Here is a 17,922-nt window from a genome sequence, read left to right as displayed (position 1 = left end):
GCTTGTCACCGAAAACACGCACAAACTTTTACAGATGCACAATTGAGAGCATCCTGTCGGGCTGTATCACCGCCTGGTACTGCTCCGCTCACAACCGTAAGGCTCTCTGAGGTCTGCACAACGCATCACCGGAGGCAAACTACCTACCCTCCAGGACACCTACAGTACCCAATGTCACAGGAAGGCCAACAAGATCATCAAGGACAACAACCACCCGAGCCACTGCCTGTTCACCCCGTTATCATCCAGAAGGCAAGGTCAGTACAGGTGCATCAAAGCTGGGACCGAGGGACTGAAAAACAGCTTCAATCTCAAGGCCATCAGACCGTTAAACAGCCATCACTAACAGTGAGTGGCTGCTGCCAACATACTGACTCAAATCTCTATCCACTTGGATGTAATAAATGTATCACTAGTCACTTTAAACAATGCCACTTTATATAATGTTTACATACCCTACGTTATTCATCTCATATGTATATACGGTACTCTACACCATCTAGTGCATCTTACCTATGCCGTTCGGCCATCGCTAATCCATATATTAATATGTACATATTCTTATTCATTCCTTTACATTGTCTGTAAAAGGTAGTTGTTGTGAAGTTGTTAGATTACTTGTTAGATATTGCTGCATGATCGCAACTAGAAGCACAAGCATTTCGCTACACTCGCATTAACATCTGCTAACCATGTGTACGTGACCAATAACATTTGATTTTATTTTATTTGTGGAAATGTCCAGAGCCGTGCCTTGGCCTCACTTTCCACATGTGGATGGATTGTCCACCGATGATGACTGGGCCAGTGTATGGCCACAGGACTTGATTTGTGGGGACACATTGTACGCTGTTGTTTAATGCTGCTCTCTTTCCTATACATTCCTATGATATTGTGATTGCTGACTGGAGGTGTTCTCCCTGTTGTTTTCCTCTCCCTCCCCAGATGAGATCATGCAGCAGGAGATCAGGCCCCTGCTTGCTGTCGACATCATAGAGCAGCTGCATCGGCAGTTTGCCCTGCTCTCAGGTACGTAGCTAGGCCTCAGTCTCCTCGCCTTATCCCTGCTTCCCTCACACAAAGAGCGGGCAGATATTCGAGTACCTCTCCCTTTGTGAAGGAGCAAATATGGGAATGACAGAATAATCACATTTTAGTCAGAGGTGATCATATCTACTTTACAGTTATACAGAACAGCACAATGTAATGTTTGTTCATTCGTTTTTATCACTGTCAGAAAAAATAATTTTGTCATATCCGTTATGAGTTACAAGGCCATTTCCATTGTTGACGTTAAGACATGATTGAGTTGATACCGGACTTGAACCTTTTAACTACTGATCGATAGGATTGCCTCTTAATCACTTCCTGTCTGAGACAGTAGAGAGGTCTGGTCTGCTCCATAGTCTGTTCCAGGATAATAACATAATTATCACATTACACCATGAACCATTTCCTGCCAGGATGTCTTTGTCTCTCTGGCCATATTCATGAGCTTTGTTCAGAGTGGATAAAATGGCCACTTTTTCCATTCAGTTAAGTTGGGATGCAGAAGCAATGACTGTGTACATACTATACATTATTATTAACATGTATTTGAGAATATTGAGTCCACTAAATAATGTCTGTATACTCACAGATCACCTCAGTCTGAAGATTCCTTTGAGTTACCAGAGACATAGAAGAGTACCTGAGACATGAACAGAGGTGCAGGGCCTAAGCTGGACCGATAACAGAAGGAGTTGTTGGTAGTTATTGGGCTAGCCTAGCTTCAGAGCCATACTACACGAAACATACTATGCGTATTTCTGAGCACCTCCAAGGCATATGATACAGTGCCTTGCGAAAGTATTCGGCCCCCTTGAACTTTGCGACCTTTTGCCACATTTCAGGCTTCAAACATAAAGATATAAAACTGTATTTTTTTGTGAAGAATCAACAACAAGTGGGACACAATCATGAAGAGGAATGACATTTATTGCATATTTCAAACTTTTTTAACAAATCAAAAACTGAAAAATTGGGCGTGCAAAATTATTCAGCCCCTTTACTTTCAGTGCAGCAAACTCTCTCCAGAAGTTCAGTGAGGACCTCTGAATGATCCAATGTTGACCTAAATGACTAATGATGATAAATACAATCCACCTGTGTGTAATCAAGTCTCTGTATAAATGCACCTGCACTGTGATAGTCTCAGAGGTCCGTTAAAAGCGCAGAGAGCATCATGAAGAACAAGGAACACACCAGGCAGGTCTGAGAGACTGTTGTGAAGAGGTTTAAAGCCGGATTTGGATACAAAAAGATTTCCCAAGCTTTAAACATCCCAAGGAGCACTGTGCAAGCGATAATATTGAAATGGAAGGAGTATCAGACCACTGCAAATCTACCAAGACCTGGCCGTCCCTCTAAACTTTCAGCTCATACAAGGAGAAGACTGATCAGAGATGCAGCCAAGAGGCCCATGATCACTCTGGATGAACTGCAGAGATCTACAGCTGAGGTGGGAGACTCTGTCCATAGGACAACAATCAGTCGTATATTGCACAAATCTGGCCTTTATGGAAGAGTGGCAAGAAGAAAGCCATTTCTTAAAGATATCCATAAAAAGTGTTGTTTAAAGTTTGCCACAAGCCACCTGGGAGACACACCAAACATGTGGAAGAAGGTTCTCTGGTCAGATTAAACTAAAATTGAACTTTTTGGCAACAATGCAAAACGTTATGTTTGGCGTAAAAGCAACACAGCTCATCACCCTGAACACACCATCCACACTGTCAAACATGGTGGTGGCAGCATCATGGTTTGGGCCTGCTTTTCTTCAGCAGGGACAGGGAAAATGGTTAAAATTGATGGGAAGATGGATGGAGCCAAATACAGGACCATTCTGGAAGAAAACCTGATGGAGTCTGCTAAAGACCTGAGACTGGGATGGAGATTTGTCTTCCAACAAGACAATGATCCAAAACATAAAGCAACATCTACAATGGAATGGTTCAAAAATAAACATATCCAGGTGTTAGAATGGCCAAGTCAAAGTCCAGACCTGAATCCAATCGAGAATCTGTGGAAAGAACTGAAAACTGCTGTTCACAAATGCTCTCCATCCAACCTCACTGAGCTCAAGCTGTTTTGCAAGGAGGAATGGGAAAAAATGTCAGTCTCTCGATGTGCAAAACTGATAGAGACATACCCCAAGCGACTTACAGCTGTAATCGCAGCAAAAGGTGGCGCTACAAAGTATTAACTTAAGGGGGCTGAATAATTTTGCACGCACAATTTTTCAGTTTTTGATTTGTTAAAAAAGTTTGAAATATCCAATAAATGTTGTTCCACTTCATGATTGTGTCCCACTTGTTGTTGATTCTTCACAAAAAAATACAGTTTTATATCTTTATGTTTGAAGCCTGAAATGTGGCAAAAGGTCGCAAAGTTCAAGGGGGCCGAATACTTTCGCATGGCACTGTATGTACTAATGGTCTAGTTACTTTAGACAGAAACAAAAGTAGGGAGGTTGGTCAGGGAAGATGTGTGGATGTATACCGCGACCTTCTAGCAATCCAAAGGTTGGTGTTCGAGTCGCGTCGGGAACAACTGTAGCATTTTAGCTTAGCCTTATTCTAACCTTGACCCATTTCCCATTAACTGCTACGTAAATTCTCCTAACCTTTGTCGTTTTAGTAGTTTTCCTAACCTTTTACATAAATTCTCCTAACCTTTGTTGTTAGTTCTCCTAACTACCAATGTAAATTATCCCAGTCATTCTCCTTTGTTGAAACAAGCAACTTGATTTCAGAGAAAGACGGATAATACTATACATCCTTTATGATAAGTTACATCATCCAATTCTTAAGCTATTGTATGACCGGGTGAGACGTACACGATATGTCCTCCAATTCGTATGATATTGTAGAACCGCTATTCCATTCATAATGTAACGTAACGTAATGTATCATACTAAATGGAGTAAAAGATTTTACGTACCAAATCCAACGAATTGCCCTGAGACCAGGTTGATTGGACGGGAGCTCTACGCCACAGCCTCTGGCTCCACAGGGATTGTTTCCATTCCTTCCCACCCATGTCAAACCACCAAGGGTCAGCCAGCTGCGCTCCTGCCAAGCTGGTGTCTTACTCCAAAAACCCTGGGTCAGCAAAGCTAGCTTTCAAATTTATGTCATTTTACTGTGGAAAAAGCACAGTATATTTCATTATCTAGACAGTAAGCCTGTTTTTATTCTCAGTGGGTCTGACACTGAGTTTGGGTTGTTTTGTACGGTTTTAAAACATCGGTCTCCATTCCTTTTCTCCATATTGTGATGCTGATACCTGACAGAGTCACAGGCAGTGGTGGAAAAAGTACCCAAATGTCATATTGGAGTAAAAGTAAAGATACCTTAATAGAAAATGACTCAAGTAAAAGTGAAAGTCACCCAGTAAAATACTACTTGAGTAAAAGTCTAAAAGTATTTGGTTTTAAATATACTTAAGTATCAAAAGTAAATGTAATTGCTAAAATATACTTAAGTATCAAATGTAAAAGTATGAATACTTTCAAATTCTTAATATTAAGCAAACCAGATGGCACAAGTATGCCAAGGGCATACTCCAACACTGATACATAATTTACAAACAAAGCATGTGTGTTTAGTGAGTCCGCCAGATCATAGGCAGTAGGGATGACCAGGGATTTTCTCTTGATAAGCACGTGAATTGAAAAAATGTTCTGTTCTGCTAAGCATAAAAAATGTAACAAGTACTTTTGGGTGTCAGGGAAAATGTATGGTGTAAAAAGTACATTATTTTCTTCAGGAATGTAGTGAAGTAAAAGTATAAGTTGTCAAAATTATAAATAGTAAAGTAAAGTACAGCTACCCCAAAAAACTACTTAAGTAGTACTTTAAAGTGTTTTTACTGTACTTTACGCCACTGGTTGCAAGCAAATGCCACTTCGCTGTTGACGCTATTCCAGTATTACCTCCACACCTATATTTCTGCACTACTTACCTTATACCTGATGAGGTGATGCTGAGTTGAGCTTTCTAGACAGGGCAGTATTGTACAGCTCTGATTGTTATCTTGTGTACTGTTGTCAGTGAGAGAGGTAGGCAACAGAAGCTCTGGCATATGTGAGGATTCCCCGTGGTGTATTTTTCTGCCATATGCAGGTAAATAATTGGATGTGTCTGGCTGGGAGGACGGCTAGATGAGTTGTCACCCAGTGGGATGGATGGCAGACGAGATGGCACAGGAAATAAACTACACGGTGCTTTTAGCACAAAGACATCTGAGTTTGGGAGGAGGCTGTTATGCTTGTCTATGTGATTTGCTTGTCAGTGTTAGTACATTTTTAGAACTGAGAGACAGAGAGAAGAAGGCAGAGGAGGAGTTAGGAAGGGAAAAAGTTAGTCAGTAAAAGTAAAGAGCTACAGTTACCTCACCACTAATATGAAAGGCAGCATTTCCTGACGTGCTCCTCCGGAATAAGAGTAATACAGTGTATGTCCAAATAATGTAAGTGCCCAGACTCGGGTGGGGCCTCAAGTAGAAAATCAGAATGCCTCGGCCAGATGAGGTACAATTTGCAGCAGTTCCCCTCTGTCATCCCAAACTGAACTGTTTTGAAGTTGAGAATTCACCCTAAAATCTATTTCATAAGGCTGACCTCTATACTCCTATCTCCACTCAGGAATGCAGGCACTGGGGCATGATGATGAGTGAGGAGGAACACTTTAGATATAGGGTGACTTGCTGTTCCACTATGCTTTCTCATAGTGATGCACTTTGACTGATACATCTCTGATTGGAGAGATATATGATCATGAATTATATTATGGCTGCCTCTGATTGCTTCATTTGTTTCAGGATTTAGTGAGACAATTTTGATTATTTGAAATTTACATCTCTCCTCATATTTCTTCATTTAGATTGTCATATCAACATTTTCACTCATCAAACTTATTTAGTTTCATATAACTTTTTATTCAATCATGACTTTTGGCAAAAAATAATCAAATCCGAATTTGTGCTGACAGCTCAATGTCACCACCTTGTGGTTGATTAATAGAAATATAATTTTTCTATTGATATAAAGTCACCCATCAGATCTGTAACAGCAGAATGTCATTTTTATCCAAATAAATAGTTATTTTACTGTAGAAGCCTGGTGTAAATTAATGAATGTAACAAAATGGACACATTTCTGTCAATCTATTGATGTAACCCTATGTGTGTAGGAGGAAGAGGGAAAGATGGCGCCCCCATCATCACCTTCCCTGAATACTCAGGCTTCGGCGACCTCCTAGACGAGGACTTCCAGAATGTTGTCACATATCTGACTAGCATCCCCAGGTAAAGTATGCAGCTTCACTACAACCATAAATATGCTCCCATGGTTATGCAGTTCAGATCAATTCTGCAATTCTGGTGCACATTATTTTCCCACAGTGGAGAACAGAAGCTTACTGTAATGCTACTGTGTATTTGATACAGCCACCAATTGTGCAAGTTCTCCCACTTAAAAAGATGAGAGAGGCCTGTAATTTACATCATAGGTACAATTAAACTATGACAGACAAAATGAGACAAAAAAATCCAGAAAATCACATTGTAGGATTTTTTATGAATTTATTTGCAAATTATGGTGGAAAATAAGTATTTTTCTCAATACTTTGTTATATACCCTTTGTTGGCAATGACAGGGGTCATTGTAAGTCTTCAAAAGGTTTTCACAGACTGTTGCTGGTATTTTGGCCCATTCCTCCATGCAGATCTCCTCTAGAGCAGTGATGTTTTGGGGCTGTTGCTGGGCAACACGGACTTGCACAATTGGTGGCTGACTAAATACTTTTTTGCCCCACTGTATACTGTATTCTATATCATCTATTGCATCTTGCCTATTGCTCATCCATATATTTATATGTACATATTATTTTTCCATCCCTTTACTTAGATTTGTGTGTATTAGGTAGTTGTTGTTGAATTGTTAGATTACTTGTTAGATATTACTACACTGTCGGAACTAGAAGCACAAGCATTTCGCTAAACTCGCATTAATATCTGCTAACTATGTGTATGTGACCAATAAAATTAGATTTTATTTGAACCATGTTACCCATAGATAGACAAGCTAGAAACATTTTAACAATGAATTGTCTTTGTGAAGCATTCCATTGCCCCTCCCTGTTGTACACAACGTGTTTCCATTTCCCCTGTCCCAAGAGAATGTATGGGTGATTTCAAATGAAATCATCAACTTTTATTGAACCTCTTGAGATGGGTAAACTGTGGAACGACCCAATTACTCCATAATAAACGACAGAGTGAAAAGAAGGAAGCCTGTACAGAATAAAAAAATATTCCAAGACATACATCCTGTTTGTAACAAGGCACCAAAGTAATACAGCGAAACATGTGGCAAAGTGTTATGTTTGGGGCAAATCCAACACAACACGTCACTGAGTATCACTCTTCATATTTTCAAGGATGGTGGTGGATGCATCAGATTGTGGGTAATCGGCAAGGACTGGGGAGTTTTTCCTGATAAAAATAAACGTAATGGAGCTAAGCACAGGCAAAATCCAAGAGGAAAACCTGGTTAAGACACTGGGAGACTAATTCACCTTTCAACAAGACATTAACCTAAAAAAGACAAATCTACACAAGAGCTGCTCACCAAGAAGACATTTAATGTTCCTGAGTAGCCTAGTTACAGTTTTGACTTAAATCTACTTGAAGGTCTATGGCAAGACTTGAAAATGTAACAATGATCAACAACCAACTTGACAGCTGGTGATGGGCAAATATGATGGGCAAATATTGCACAGTCCAGGTGTGAAAAGCTCTTCCAGACTTACACAAAAAGATTCACAGCTGACATCGCTGCCAAAGTGGGGTAAAACTAACACGATCAAGATATATTAGCATTTTATTTGTCATAAAAAATATATACTGTATATATTTTCTTCAACTTTGACATGACTGAATATTTTGTGTAGATCAGTGACAAAAATGACAAAAGATGAATCTTAAATCAATTTTTATCCCACGTTGTAACACAACAAAATGTGGAAAAAGTCAAGGGGTATGAATACTTTCTGAAGGCACTTTAAATACCATTACCTTCCCTCTGTATGGGATGTGGTTCCTGCTCCCAGCTTACCACAGATCTGAAGATACAGTCAGGTCCAGAATTATTGGTAACCTTGATATGCTGCAGATGAGCAAGAAAGACTGTATCAAAGATCCACCACCATATTTTACAGTAGGTATGAGGTACTTCTCTGCGTATGCTTCTGTTTTTCAAAGCCAAACCCACCACTGATGTGTGTGGCCAAAGAGCTCTATTTTCATGTAACTTGGTTGCCTCTGCCAGAAGGCTGACACTTGGCCACAATTGGATCTTCCAGCAAGACAATAACCCCAAACACCAATCAAAATCCACTTTTTTTTTCATTAATTGTCTTTATTACTTGTTAAGAAACACAATCTATTTCTCTGAGCAATTGTATTAGTATAAAATAAAATAGCATAGAATATAGGTCAGTATTTGTATTATTTGTTTTATACAGTATTTTTTGCTCATCTTTATCAAGGGTGCCAATAATTATGTACCTGACTGTATTTCACAAGACACATTTCTCAGGGTGAGGCAAAATGTGAAAAAGGTGTCTTGTGAAATACCCCCCGAAAATGGCACATCTGGGATAGCGTTCTCTCTCTCATGACACAGTGAGTCTTCAATTAATCTGGTCTCATGTAAGCTGCTCTCAGTCAGGAAAATACTCAGTCAGTCGAGTAGGAATATACTAGGCCAGATAACACAGTAAGATCACCACCCAGTGAGCACAAGACATTAAACATACATATTCTTTTCATTGTCTTTTAAATGTCTTGTGCTGATAGGGGAGCAACTTCATTCACCCTTTTGTCAGAGTAACACATTGAGAATGTTAATGACCCTCACTTAACATTTTCCTTGTAAAACACCCCAAACATTAAACAAGCTTACACAGCTCCTCTTACACTGTTAACTATAATGGCCTGGTTCAGAGAGCGCTGAAGTGATTTGGTATAAACTCTGTTTAAAATGTACAGAGACAGAATACAGCAGTGTACTGTAGTGCCCTCTTGGATATGTCTTGTGACTGCATGCTTGGATAGCTACACCTACCGCATGTGTTTATTTCTATCTTTCCTTGTCTAGTTTGGACGCTGCCAGCATCGGTTTCGTTATAATCATTGACCGCAGGCGGGACAAATGGAGCTCAGTGAAGGCCTCGCTGACGCGGATTGCGGTATGAAGACGTCCATATTTAACTTCCGACAACGCTTTTATCTCTTTCCTGGTGGTCCAGTCTGTTTGTGCTTCACTCGACTTCTCTTTGTGTTTGGCATCAAGGAGAGTTTGCCGCAGCACATAGAGTATGGAACCAGGCTATTTTATCTCAGCATTATGTACCATTGTAAAATAGACCAATGCTTCTATATCAGGAAGTCTTGCGTAAGGCAAATTATTCCCAAGTATAATATGTGAGATACATAATGGAAAGTAGAAACAGAGCAGGAGCTCCCTCCACATTCAGAACTATGAGATGTCATGAAGCTGTGCTTTGTACCTGTGGCCACTAGGGGGCATTTCCAGGGAACCTCCAGCTGGTGTTGGTGCTGAGGCCCTCCCGTTTCTTCCAGAGGGCCGTCGCTGACATAGGCATGAAGCTGCACCGGGATGACTTTAAAATGAAGGTACCGGTAAGCATGCTTCGCTACCACTCACCGTGTCCAACTCTTAGATCATCTTAGAAACTTTTCCTCTGTGTCTGGGTGTGAGATAGTGAGTGACCTGGTGTCATGTGGCGTTTTGCATGGCAGTGTGATGTTCACCGGTAAACTAACTGCTAGAACAGTGACTATGTACTCACTGCATGTTTTGCTTGTTTATGTAGAGCTACTAATCTGCCAACATATATAGTCAGGTCCAAAATGATTGGCACTCTTGATAAAAATGTGCAAAATGATATTGTATAATACAATTTCGCAGAGAAAGAGATTTTGTTTAACATTAAAAAAATGTTCTCTCAAATATAGGGGTAAAAAGTATTCGCACCCATGCTTTCAATACCTTCAATGCATATGCATCTTTCTTTCGACACAAAACCCACCACTGGTGGACGTGGCCAAAGAGCTCTATTTTCATGTCATCCGACAAATGTGAACGCCTAGAGTTTGCTAAACGGCATTTTGATTGGAACAGGTGCTACTGTATGTTCAGATGACATGAAAATAGAGGTCTTTGGCCCCGAACACCATTGGTAGGTTTTGCGTCTAAATAAATATGCAGAAAAGAACCCAGTACCTACTGTAAAATATGGTGTTGGATCTTCGATGTTATGGGGCTATTTTGTTTCCACTGGTCCAGGGTCCCTTGTTAAGGTCAACAGCATCATGAACTTTACCCAGTACCAGGACATTTCAGACAAAAACCTGTTTGCCTCTGCTAGGAGCCTGAATCTTGGCTCCAAGTGGATCTTCCAGCAAGACAATAACCCCAAGCACACATCAAAATCCACAAAGAAATGGTTAGTTGACCACAAAATCCCAACTAATTCTGTATGGAGGAATGGCCTGAGATCCCTCCCAATGTATTCTCCAATCTCATAAAACATTTTAGAAAAGGCTCATTGCTGTTATCTTCACAAGGGAGGTATTGAAAGGTAATAATTTTGACACCTATTTTTCTCTGTGCAAGTGTATTAGTATAAAATAATATGTTGCTTTTCTTTGCATACTGTACAATATAGCTCAGTATTTGAATTATTTATTTTATACAGTCTCTTTTGCTCATCTTTATCAAGGGTGCCAATCAATTTGGACCTGACATTCATATATTTCCCTTACTTCATTCAAGAATTTTGGTGAAGGCAAATTCTCCTGCATGACTGTACACATTTTCCAAGACAAAGGTTCCAAAACCTCAGATTCCTCACCAACTCATGTGGGCATGCCATCATTATGCAAGTGTTGTAGGATTCAAGTCAAGACATCTGATGAGGAAGTGTTAATAGAGAACTGTAATAAGCCAAAAACCTGATTGTAGTAAAACCCACAGAAGACACAAGACATCAAATCATGCTGCATTAGCACACCATGACACTTCCCATTGGGCACAGATGTCAAGTCCACATCGATCTATCTATTCCACGTTGGTTCAAGGTAATTTAATTGAAATGACGTGGAAACAATGTTGATTCAACCAGTGTAAGCCCAGTGGGCTATTACATAGCCCTTGAGGGAGTATTTAGCAAAATCCAGAGTGTGATGCAGAGGAAGTTGCATTAACATCTACACTCCTCTACGTATTTATTTGGTCAATGAAGCAAAAACGTAGACTTTTTCTCTATACTCCAGCATTTTGGATGTTTCATATGAGGCAACATTACAGAATGTCACCTTTTATTTGAGGGTAATTTAATACATATCTGTTTTCATATTTACTGTATCGTGTCATTCAGGAGTCACTTTTAAAGTAATAAGAATAAAATGTGTTTCTAAACACTTCTAAATTAATGTATCATAATTACAGATAATCATGAATGAATTATTTATAATGAGTGAGAAAGTTAGAGGCATACAATGCCTTCAGGAAGTATTCACATCCCTTGACTTGTTCCACATTTTGTTGTGTTACAAAGTCAGATTAAATTGATTTAATTGTCATTTTTTGACAACGGTCTACACAAATTCTCTGTAATGTCAAAGTGTAAAAATCTAACATTTGTGCGAAAAGAAAATATGAAAAATAACACACTAATATATTGATTTGATAAGTATTCAATCCACTGAATCAATCCATGTTAGAATCATCTGTAATGAACACGAAGGGAGGTTTCAAGCGCAGGGCGCAGCAGGTGTTTATCTCGAAGGACCAGAGGAGCAGGCAGAAGGTCATACACAGGGGTCCAAAAGGGCAACAGTACAGGCAGGGAAAAGTCTAGTAACGTAGTCCTGGAGATCAAGCAATGGGTAGATAACAGGAAATCCGATAGGCTAAAGTACAGGTAGGGAATAAGAAAAAGGCATCGTTAGTGAGGCAGGAAAAACCATAAATCATACACGGGAGTAGTCACTCACGGGGAGACCCAGGGCGTGTCACAAAACAAACAAAACCTCACAGTGAAGGGATGCAAAGAACTGAACTAAATAGTGTGTGATAATGACATACAGGTGTGTGAACAGGTGATTCGAATTCAGGTGATTGGGATCTGGAGAGTGAGCTGCGTTCAGGGGATCTACATGTTTGAGAGTGTGAGTTGGAAGCAGACGTTACATAATCTTTGGCAGCGATTACCGCTGTGAGTCTTTCTGGGTAAATGTCTTTCGAACACTTGGATTGTGCAACATTTCTCCATTATTCTTTTCAAAATTCTTCAAGGTCTGTCAAATTGGTTATTGATCATTGTTAGACAACAATTTTCAGGTCTCTTTCAGGTCTCTGTAGCTTGGCCTCCCAGAAACATTCACTGTCTTCTTGGTGTAGATTTGGCCTTGTGTTTTAGATTGTCCTGCTGAATGGTGAATTCATCTCCCAGTGTCTGGTGGAAAGCAGACTGAACCAAGTTTTCCTTTAGGATTTTGCCTGTGCTTAGCTCCACTCCATTATTTTTTTTAATCCTGAAAAACGTATTCCTTATTCCTTAACGATTACAAGCATACCCATAACATGATACACCCATCACTATTCTTAAAAATATGGAGAGTGGTTCTCAGTGATGTGCTGGATTTGTGAAGTAACTACAAGGTTGTTGATCCATTGTCAGATTTCTCCTACCACAGTCATTATACTCTGTAAGCATTGGCGTCATGGTGAAATCCCTGAGCAGTTTCCTTTCTCTCTGCTAACTGATTTAGAACGCCTGTATCTTTGTAGTGACTGGGTGTATTGATGCACCATCCAAAGTGTAATAAATAACTTAAACATGCTCAAAGGGATATTCAATGTCTGTTTTAGGTGTATTTTTTACCCCATCTACCAATAGGTGCCCTTCTTTGCAGGGCATTGGAAAACATCCTTGGCCTTTGTGGTTGAATCTATGTTTGAAGTTCACTGCTCAACTGAGGGACCTTACAGATAATTGTAATGTGTGGGGTAGAGAGATGAGGTTGTCATTCAAAAATCACGTTTAACACTATTATTGCACACAGAGTGAGTCCATGCAACTTTTTATGGGACTTGTTATTAAGAAAATGTTTTACTCCTGAACTTATTTAGTCTTGCCATAACAAAGGGGTTGAATACTTAGTGACACAAAATCTAAATTTAATACATTTTAAAATCAGGCTCTAACACAACAAAATTTGGAATATGTCAATGGGTCTGAATACTTTCTGAAGGCACTTTAGGTGGAAAATACATTGGATTTGCAGAAAGTCATCAATGTAAACTATTGTTTTGAGACTGACATTTCAACCACAAAATGATGTCATCGTGGTAACCAATTTTCAACATATTTTATACAAGGTTTGTCTATGTTGAATTTCTACCTTTGAAACAATGTCAGATCTTCAACGTTAAATCCATTATCAGAAAAAGACTGTAGGCTGGGCAGCACCTCCTACTGGAGAGTTAATATGTCTACAGTTATCCGTCCAGGGTTTTAACCAAGCCTTGCTAACTAAATAGATTCACGGTTGTTATCGAAGTCATTCCAAAGGGCAGGTTTAACAGAGCAAATTTAATGTAACCGTACTCTATATGCCATATATCATCAATGATACTATACTGAACAAAAATATGAACGCAACATGTAAATAGTTGACTCCATGTTTCATGAGCTGAAATTAAAGATCCTAGAAAGTTTCCATAAGCACAAAAAGCTTATTTCTCTCTCATTTTGGGTACAAATGTGTTGACATCCCTGTTAGTGAGCATTTCTCATTTGCCAAGATAATCCATCCACCTGACAGGTGTGACATATCAAGAAGCTGATTAAACAGTATGATCATTACAAAGGTGCATCTTGTGCTGGGGGCAATAAAAGGCCACAGTGCAGTTTTGTCACACAACACAGTGCCACAAATGTCTCAAGTTTTTAGGGAGCGTGCAATTGGCATGCTGACTGCACGAATGTCCACCAGAGCTATTGCCAGATAATTTCATGTTCATTTATCGACCATAAGTTGTCTCTCACGTCGTTTTGGAAAATGGCAGTACGTCCAACCGGCCTCACAACGGCAGAGTGCATAACACATAGAGTGCATAAAACAACATTTGATTTATTCCTACAGTGCATTCTGAAAGTATTCAGACCCCTTGGCTTTTTCCACATTTTGTTACGTTACAGCCTTATTCTAAAAGGGATTAAATGATTTATCTCATCAATCTGCACACAATACCCCATAAGGACAAAGCGAAAACAGGTTTTTAGAAATGTTTGCACATTTATTAAATATAAAAAAACAGAAATACCTTATTTACAGCAACCAAATTAACACAATTAATTATTACTTTTGTAATACAGTAAATAGCCTAACGTCTCTTACAAACTAATGTAACAGTTTTTATTCAACTTTAAAATGAGTAACAGATCCATGGTCACATTTTGAAGTTACTGTAACTGTACAAGTCATGTGTAATCATAGAAATTGTGCATTTTCAAGATAGCATGCAAAGGTCGCAGGTTTGTGGAGATCTTCACAATATAGAGGCGAAAGAAACACACCAATTTAGGTGAGGTGCTGGCTAGTGGAGTAGAACACTTGAAAAAGTAAAGGAGAGCCGCACACTCTAGGAGCTCAGATGCAATATTTTAATAACCAACGTTTTGACAGACTGTAAGGAGTGACGTCGGACAGGAGAAGCAGGTACTGGGAGTCAAACATTTAATCAGGAATGGACATAGAACATGACAGGACCAGCATCAGCACACGGGTAAGCAAGGACATATGACAAACATCAATCCCGAAGCAGGGAACAGAGCTAGGGAACAGACCGATATAGGGAAGGCAATAACACAAGTAATAGAGTTCAGCTGAGTCCAATGAGCGCAGATGTGCGTGACGGGGAAAGGCAGGTGTGCGTACTGATCGTGGATTGATTGCGTAATCCTGGAGAGCCTGGGGCCCTCGAGCGCCAGGGGGAGGAAGAGCGGGGACTGGCGTGATACAGACAAGCTGTCAGGGTATAATGACAAAGGGTATAATGACATCTGAGTATAATGACAAACACTGCGGGGTGACTAGTTTACATTTGAAGTCGGAAGTTTACATACACCTTAGCCAAATACATTTAAACTCAGTTTTTCACAATTCCTGACATTTAATCCTAGTAAAAATGCCCTGTCTTAGTTCAGTTAGGATCACCACTATATTTTAAGAATGTGAAATGTCAGAATAATAGTAGAGAGAATGATTTATTTCAGCTTTTATTTCTTTCATCACATTCCCTATGGGTCTGAAGTTTACATACACTCAATTAGTATTTGGTAGCATTGCCTTTAAATTGTTTAACTTGGGTCAAATATGTCGGGTAACCTTCAACAAGCTTTCCACAATAAGTGGGGTGAATTCTGCCCCATTTGTCCTGACAGAGCTGGTGTAACTGAGTCAGGTTTGTAGGCCTCTTTGCATACACACGCTTTTTCAGTTCTGCCCACAAATGTTTTATAGGATTGAGGTCAGGGCTTTGTGATGTCCACTCCAATACCTATATGTCAATATAGGACTTGTTTTACTGTGAATATAGATACTTTTGTACCTGCTTCCTCCAGCATTTTCACAAGGTCCTTTGCTGTTGTTCTGGGATTGATTTGCACTTTTTGCACCAAGGATGTTCATCTCTAGGAGCCAGAACGAGTCTCCTTCCTGAGCAGTATGACGTCTGCGGGGTCCATGGTGTTTATACTTGCGTACTATTGTTTGTACAGATGAAAGTGGTACCTTCAGGCATTTGGAAATTGGTCCCTAGGATGAACCTGTCATGTATTGTCATATTATGTCTTGTTCCTGTTCTTTCTCTTCACTCCGTTTACCTTCTCTTCCTCTCCTTCCCCCAGCTGTTCCTCATCTTCTCTAACTACCTCGTTCACTCTTTTCCCACCTGTTCCCTTTTTCCCTCTGATTAGGTCTCTATTTCTCTCTCTGTTCCTGCTTCTTTCTTTGTCAGATTCTCGTTTGAGTTTCTCATGCCAGAACCAAACTATCGTCTTGTTTGCTTCACCCTTGTCCCATCCTGTCGGAATTTGCCTGTTCTTCTGATGCTACGTGTGATCAGGTACCTCTGTCCGCTACGACCCGCGCCTACCCAGAGAGACCAGCAGTCTGTCGCCGCAACCCAGCTATTCTCCTCTGCTGCTAAGAAGGGGACTCTTTTGTAAATATCAGAAGGACTTTCTTTTTCATTTGTCGCCCTCTCTGAGGGTTGTCTATTTTGCCATTTTCTACATCTGAAGAGGATCTATGTCTTCCCTGTGTTTTTACATTAAAGGACTCTGTTTTTGTTAAACCACTTTTGGGTCCTCACTCAAGTTCACAACAGAAGAATCTGACCAAGAATGGACCCAGCGATTTCGGATCCTTTCCACTCAGCCGTCGAGATCCAGGGAGCGATGCTAGGCAGACACGAGCAGGAATTGTCTGTTGCTCGACATGCCGTTGAGACCCTGACCGCCCAAGTCTCCGACCTCACAAGACAGGTTCACCATCTCCGCCTCGATCCACCGGCCACTTCCAGGGCTTCCGAATCTCCGGAGCCCAGAATCAATAACCCGCCGTGTTACTCTGGGGAGGCCACTGAATGCCGCTCGTTCCTCACCCAGTGTGATATTGTGTTTTCTCTCCAGCCCAACACTTACTCCAGGAGCACAGCTCGTATCGCCTACGTCATATCTCTCCTTACTGGACGGGCTCGTGAGTGGGGCACGGCTATCTGGGAGGCGAGGGCTGAGTGTACTAACCAGTAACAGGACTTTAAGGAGGAGATGATACGGGTTTTTGATCGTTCTGTTTTTGGGGAGGAAGCTTCCAGGGTCCTGGCTTCCCTATGTCAAGGTAATCGATCCATAACAGATTACTCTATTGAGTTTCGCACTCTTGCTGCCTCCAGTGACTGGAACGAGCCAGCTTTGCTCGCTCGTTTTCTGGAGGGTCTCCGCGCTGAGGTAAAGGATGAGATTCTCTCCCGGGAGGTTCCCTCCAGCGTGGATTCCTTGATTGAACTCGCTATTCGCATAGAGCGACGGGTTGATCTTCGTCACCGAGCTCGGGGAAAGGAGCTCGCGTTCTCCGTTGCCCCCCTCTCCGCATCACTACCATCTTCCTCCGCCGGCTCGGGTGCTGAGCCTATGCAGCTGGGGGGTATCCGCATCTCGACTAAGGAGAGGGAACGGAGAATCACCAACCGCCTCTGTCTCTATTGCGGTTCTGCTGGTCATTTTGTCACTTCATGTCCAGTAAAAGCCAGAGCTCATCAGTAAGAGGAGGGCTACTGGTGAGCGCTACTACTCTGGTCTCTCCTTCAAGATCCTGCACTACCTTGTCGGCCCATCTACGCTGGACCGGTTCGTCAGCTTCCTGCAGCGCCTTGATAGACTCTGGGGTGGAGGGCTGCTTTATGGACGAGTCCTCTCCCCGGGATTCAGCGTGAAACGCTACCTTTAACCCTCACTGTCTCTGGTAATCATAGCGAAACCATTTCTTTTTTAATTTTTCGTTCACCTTTTACACCTGTTGTTTTGGGTCATCCCTGGCTAGTTTGTCATAATCCTTCTATTAATTGGTCTAGTAATTCTATCCTCTCCTGGAACGTCTCTTGTCATGTGAAATGTTTAATGTCTGCTATCCCTCCTGTTTCCTCTGTCTCTTCTTCACAGGAGGAGCCTGGTGATTTGACGAGGGTGCCGGAGGAATATCACGATCTGCGCACGGTGTTCA

At 40.9% G+C, this 17,922-nt stretch overlaps 1 protein-coding gene across 11 annotated transcripts in view; it reads left to right on the top strand.

The window, feature by feature from the left end:
* mcf2l2 (MCF.2 cell line derived transforming sequence-like 2) overlaps positions 1 to 17,922 on the top strand; it is a 126,624-nt gene that overhangs the window by 24,375 nt on the left and 84,327 nt on the right. For 10 of the 11 annotated variants that reach the window (XM_031785967.1, XM_031785965.1, XM_031785966.1 and 7 more), the window contains exons 2-5: positions 946 to 1,029; positions 6,234 to 6,348; positions 9,203 to 9,293; positions 9,628 to 9,747. In XM_031785967.1, the coding sequence (XP_031641827.1) occupies positions 946 to 1,029; positions 6,234 to 6,348; positions 9,203 to 9,293; positions 9,628 to 9,747 (410 nt within the window). The remainder of the gene's footprint in view (positions 1 to 945; positions 1,030 to 6,233; positions 6,349 to 9,202; positions 9,294 to 9,627; positions 9,748 to 17,922) is intronic. The other variant, XM_020499167.2, reaches the window with a different exon arrangement.

This window comes from Oncorhynchus kisutch, linkage group LG13 (assembly GCF_002021735.2).
Source record: "Oncorhynchus kisutch isolate 150728-3 linkage group LG13, Okis_V2, whole genome shotgun sequence".
Lineage (NCBI taxonomy): Eukaryota > Metazoa > Chordata > Actinopteri > Salmoniformes > Salmonidae > Oncorhynchus > Oncorhynchus kisutch.
The sequence above is the reverse complement of the archived record's forward strand: the minus strand, read 5'-3'. Positions and strand labels throughout refer to the sequence as shown.